General features: G+C 55.0%; 1 protein-coding gene across 1 annotated transcript; it reads right to left on the bottom strand.

Moving 5' to 3' along the window:
- Window positions 1-726: 726 nt before the first annotated feature.
- On the bottom strand, window positions 727-4,104 carry CDCA4 (cell division cycle associated 4). The gene is made up of 2 exons (XM_032839646.1): window positions 3,796-4,104; window positions 727-3,091 (listed from the first exon to the last, which is right to left on the bottom strand). Exon 2 carries the CDS (start codon window positions 3,086-3,088, stop codon window positions 2,360-2,362), a length of 729 nt encoding a protein of 242 aa, XP_032695537.1. The 5' UTR covers window positions 3,089-3,091; window positions 3,796-4,104; the 3' UTR covers window positions 727-2,359.
- Between the last annotated feature and the right edge of the window lie 493 nt (window positions 4,105-4,597).

Below are 4,597 nucleotides of genomic sequence, written 5' to 3'. Positions count from 1 at the left end.
GCCGGGCCGGCCTCTCATTGGCTGGGCCGGGCCGGCCTCTCATTGGCCGAGCTGTTGCCAGGGCAGGAGGAAACCTTCCTTCCTCCCGCTGGGATGGTAAGTGCCCATGGGCAGGGGAGGTGTCTTCCTGGTGGATCTACAGTGGTCAGCGAGTGGCGTGGCGTGAGCGCTGGCCCCGCTGGCCTCCTGGCACCGTTCCAAACGAGGAGTCAGTCCTTTCACTGGTTTTGCACACTGCTTCAGGGCTCTTGCTTACTGGAGCACGTGGACCTTACTTCCCACGAGAAAGGGCGCTCAGAACCCGACGAGGCAGGAGGTGCAAGGCTCAGCCTGCCACGGGCTCCTCCGACGGCACCGTCCCTCCCTCCAGCCCCAGAACTGGGGCAGGGAGCGAGGGCTGAACGTTGAAGCCAGTGTGGGGGGCAAAATGCCGATCTGACACATCCAAGGGAAACGGAGAAGCCCGCTGAACTGACCCAGGGAAACAGATGGGCTCGAGGGCTCCGCTGTAGCTGATAACGAACACATTTCCATTTTGTTTGCTGGGTAATTTTTAATTAAGTAATGTGTACATGGCTGATAGCAGAGAAAGGTCTTATGCAGGAAAGAAAACAGACCGTTTTGGCTAAGGGCTGGGAAAAGAAGAAAAAGCAGGAGAAGCAGGAGCTGGGCAGGGCCGGCAGAGAGTGCAGGCTTACTTATAAACCTGTGAAAAAAATCAAAAAGGTGTGGGTGTTCCCAGCGTCCAGGGCAGGGTCACAGGGAGCACAGCAGGTACCCCAAGGCTCACTTCAGTGGCACTGCTCCACCAACCCCACCATCAACCACCCTCAGGATTAAGAAGTCATATGGGCCAAGTGTCCAGATTTAATCCTAGACTTAACCTCTCGGTTCTGTCCCAGCACCAGTGTCACAGGGCAAGTGTGGGCCTTCTCCAGTCCAGTGCCCTGTCCGCACACTCCGGCATGTGGCGGCCTCCCAGCACGCCCGCCCAGTGGCCACGTTAGTGTTGACCTTTTCACCAGTAAAATGGGCTTATTCAATAATGACAGAATTGCAACGTGCTAGGGCAGAACCACAGGCAAGTCCAACAAACAAACAAGAGGAGCATTATTATGGAGAAAGGAGGAAGCTGGAAGGCCTGTTTGGAATGGAAGCCCACTGAAGAGAAGCAGGAGTCCTGGGTGATGAGGGCTTGTCTCTGGCTTGCGGCACTGGGGCTGGTACTTCCTGGTGGGGGAGGCAATGTGCACCTTTTCCGGTGGGGCCCAAAACTGAGTCTTTCCTGTTAAGGAGTCTTCTGCTGGGTCTGTGACTGACAATCCTTGATGTCCAGTGGGACAAAGTGAGGGCCCCCAGTTTGGGCCTCCCCACTCCATTTTAGTGAGGTTTCCCTTGATTAATGTTCATACAAGCTGGGGACCCTCTACAGTGGTGAGGGACACTGGAGGGCAGCTTCTTCCAGGGAGAGGCCCCTTGTGCTGGGAAAACTATACAAGAGGGGCCCCGAGAGTCAGATCCTCTGAAGGCACCGCCGGAGACACCTGGGGTGGCTGTGATCTTCCGATCTTCCGGTAGACAGGATCTGACCTTCACCTCCAACATATACATATAAATAGGCATAAATAAAAGCTTCAGAAATCCCCACGTAACTCTAATGAAGACAGGGCTGGCACAGCAGATCTGGTCATGACACTCAAGAACAGAAGATGGGGCTGTGCAAGGTGCCCTGACTGTCACAGGACAGAAGGTTCACACCAACATCACGTGGAAATTCATGATCTAAGTACACCACATGGAGTGAAGCTTACTGTAAAAAAAAAAGTCCTTATTTAAACCTTAAAAAAAGAAATACACCAACTGCAAGTGTTTAGGCTGTAAGTTTCTAATGTAGCAGCAGAAAATGTTCATAGAAAAAATAGACTTTTAAGAAAATAGCTGAAAAAATCTAAAAAGATAAAAGTATAAAAAGTTTAAAAAATATATCTTACAACAAAATATTGCCCAAAACATATAAAACTTAATTTAAAAAAGTTTACCTATCTAAAGTTAAAACCAGGCTGGATACAGAGCCGGTGACTCAAGCCCTCCACAGAGCGGCAGCAGGACAGAGGGGGCAGATGCCCAGGGCCAGCGGGAGGTCAGACTGGCCCAGACGACCAGCCTGAAGGAAAACTGCCTAGCCCCCTCGGGGAGAAAGGGGACAGGCCAACCGGATGCTGTTCTGGAACGTTCTCCTCATCACAGACAAGCCAGGCGCTGAGCCAGCAGATGCAGGGCAGCGAGCATCACAGGCCAAGCACTCTGGATGCCTTAGGAATCCATCCATGACGTGTCCCATCAGGGCACAGCTGCCTGCTCAGGTCTCCACAAGGATCTCCACGGCGTGGTCTAGCTCGCCCAGATCTGACCTGCAGCTGGAACTGGGAGGCGAGGTGGTGGTGGAGGCGAAGGCCTGGAGCCCGCTGCTGGGGCCCGACGAGGTGCTGCCCACCATCCCCGTCAGCACAGCGTCCAGGTCGTAGTAGGAGCTGTCCACATCTGCAAACAGCTCTTCCACGGAACCCGAGGTTTTGCTCTCCAGCGTTTCAAAGATCTGATCCAGGGACTTCTGAAAGCCCCCTCTGCTCTCTCGAGAGCCGTCCCCTTCCCAGAGGCTGCTCTGCGGGCTCCTCGGTGCCTGTGCCGCGGGCGCCACGGCCAGTCCCGGGACGAGGTCTGGTTGGCCGTCTCCCATGTCAGGGGCGGGGCACTCTCCCTCCTGCTCCCGCACGGAGCGGCACAGGATGTCAGTGGAGACGAGGCGGTCCAGCGGCACCCGCCCTGCTGCCTGTGGTGCCACCACGCGCCAGGTCCCATCCCGGGTCATCTCCTCCTGGATCTGCCGCACTGTGTTGGCTATGAGGACCGAGCGGCAGAGGTTGGGCTCCACCAGCATGTGGCACAACTGCAGTTTGACCAGGGACATGTCCAAGAGTGACTGGCGCTGTAGGCTGTAGGAGGGCATGGCCTGGGCACCTGCCGGGCAGCCTTCTAAGTCCTCCGGCTCCTCAGCATTTTTTCTCTTTAACCCTCGTGCAAACATCATGCCCTGTGGAAAGCAAGGAGGATGCCATTTAGCACATTCCAGAGTCCCCAGAAGACCCTGCCCCGAGACTCAGTCTGCAACTGTCAAAGACGGGCTTGGGACAGGGACAGTCTGGTCCCAGGGGACATGGGGCCCCAGCTTCTGGAGGGAGGGCTCTGATTCACGAGGGAGCTCTAAACCACCACACAACACCCCAAGCCCCCCGCCCCGTCTCCATCGGAAAAAATAAGTGGGCTACAAATACGGGAAACACACTCGTGATACACCCAAATTCTGGGCATTGGTGCCCACAAGGGGAGTGTGTGGGGGAAGCGGGACAGTTGCTGGCCTGCCTGCTGCCACCCACCTGTGCCCAAGCTAACGATGGTGGGTCCCAGCCACAGGCAGCCCCTGTCCCCTCAGGGCTTCCACAGCCCTGCTGAAATGGGCCCCTTGAGTCCAGAAGACTCAAGCCTTCATAGCCCAAGGCCCTGGCAGCACCCTCAGCTGGAGAGGGCTGGGGGAGAAATGACACCAGGGCCGATTTCCCTGGACAACCGTGTCTCTCCTTCCTCCAAGTACAGCTGGAACTCGGCCTCCCTGGGTACAGGTGGGGCCTCCAAGGCCAGCCACCATTCCAACCTGGAGGCCCAGACACCTCGAGGCAGGTTAGGACGCACCTAGAGGCTCTGGGTGGGCACCGGTCTCATACCACATAGCAGGCTCACCAGAACTCTGCTCTCAGAAGCCAAAATATGAGCAACTGTTCTTCTGAACGGATTCTAGGTTGAGAGATCTCTGGAGAATCACAAAGCAGAGCAGGAAGGGTCTAGGGCCCCGACTTGGTATCTGCACCACCTGGCCAGGCACCCGGAGGGCTACGGAGCCGGCTCTCAGGGCACACCACCAGCAGCGTGTGAGGACCACCCCTTCTAAAACAAAGGTAAGTCATATGCATCAAGTCTCTCTCTTCTCAAGTTCATAAAGTAGCTAAATGTTTTTATTTCAAGTAACTTTCTTTTAGAGATTTTATTTATTTGACAGAGAGAGAGTTAGCACGAAGAGCGGCAGTGGCAGGCAGAAGGAGATGCAGACTCCCCAACGAGCAGGGAGGCCGATATGTGACCCCATCCCAGGACCCCGAGATCATGACCTGAGCCAAAGGCAGACGCTTCACTAACTGAGCTACCCAGGTGCCCTTATTTCAAATAATTAATCTGAGTTATTCATAAAGAGGGTTAGATCTTTTAAATTTGCAAATTTTTAGACCCCCCCCATTTTAGAAAAAGTAGTCCAGTGGCTGTGACTGCTGCAGGGGCTCCCAGAGAATGGGGGTGGGGGGTGCACGGAGGGCGCCTGTGCTTTCTGCACTCAGGGCCCCATAGTTCTGCACCCCTGCCAGAAGCCCCTCTGAGGACTCACTCCTGCCAGCCCCTGTCCCCAGGGTATCCTTTTGATGTCATAGACCTCACCCCCATACATTTAACTTTTTTAGAAATTTTAAAAATTAAGGGACTTTGGGGGCATTTA

This window comes from Lontra canadensis, unplaced genomic scaffold, assembly GCF_010015895.1.
Source record: "Lontra canadensis isolate GAN:19392208 unplaced genomic scaffold, GSC_riverotter_1.0 scaffold108, whole genome shotgun sequence".
NCBI classification, from domain to species: domain Eukaryota; kingdom Metazoa; phylum Chordata; class Mammalia; order Carnivora; family Mustelidae; genus Lontra; species Lontra canadensis.
Note: the sequence above shows the minus strand (reverse complement) of the source record. Positions and strands in the feature narration are given on the sequence as shown.

What these genes read in the sequence shown, in the direction of transcription:
- CDCA4 (XM_032839646.1), bottom strand. Translation starts at nt 3,088, where the DNA reads ATGATGTTTGCACGAGGGTTAAAGAGAAAAAATGCTGAGGAGCCGGAG.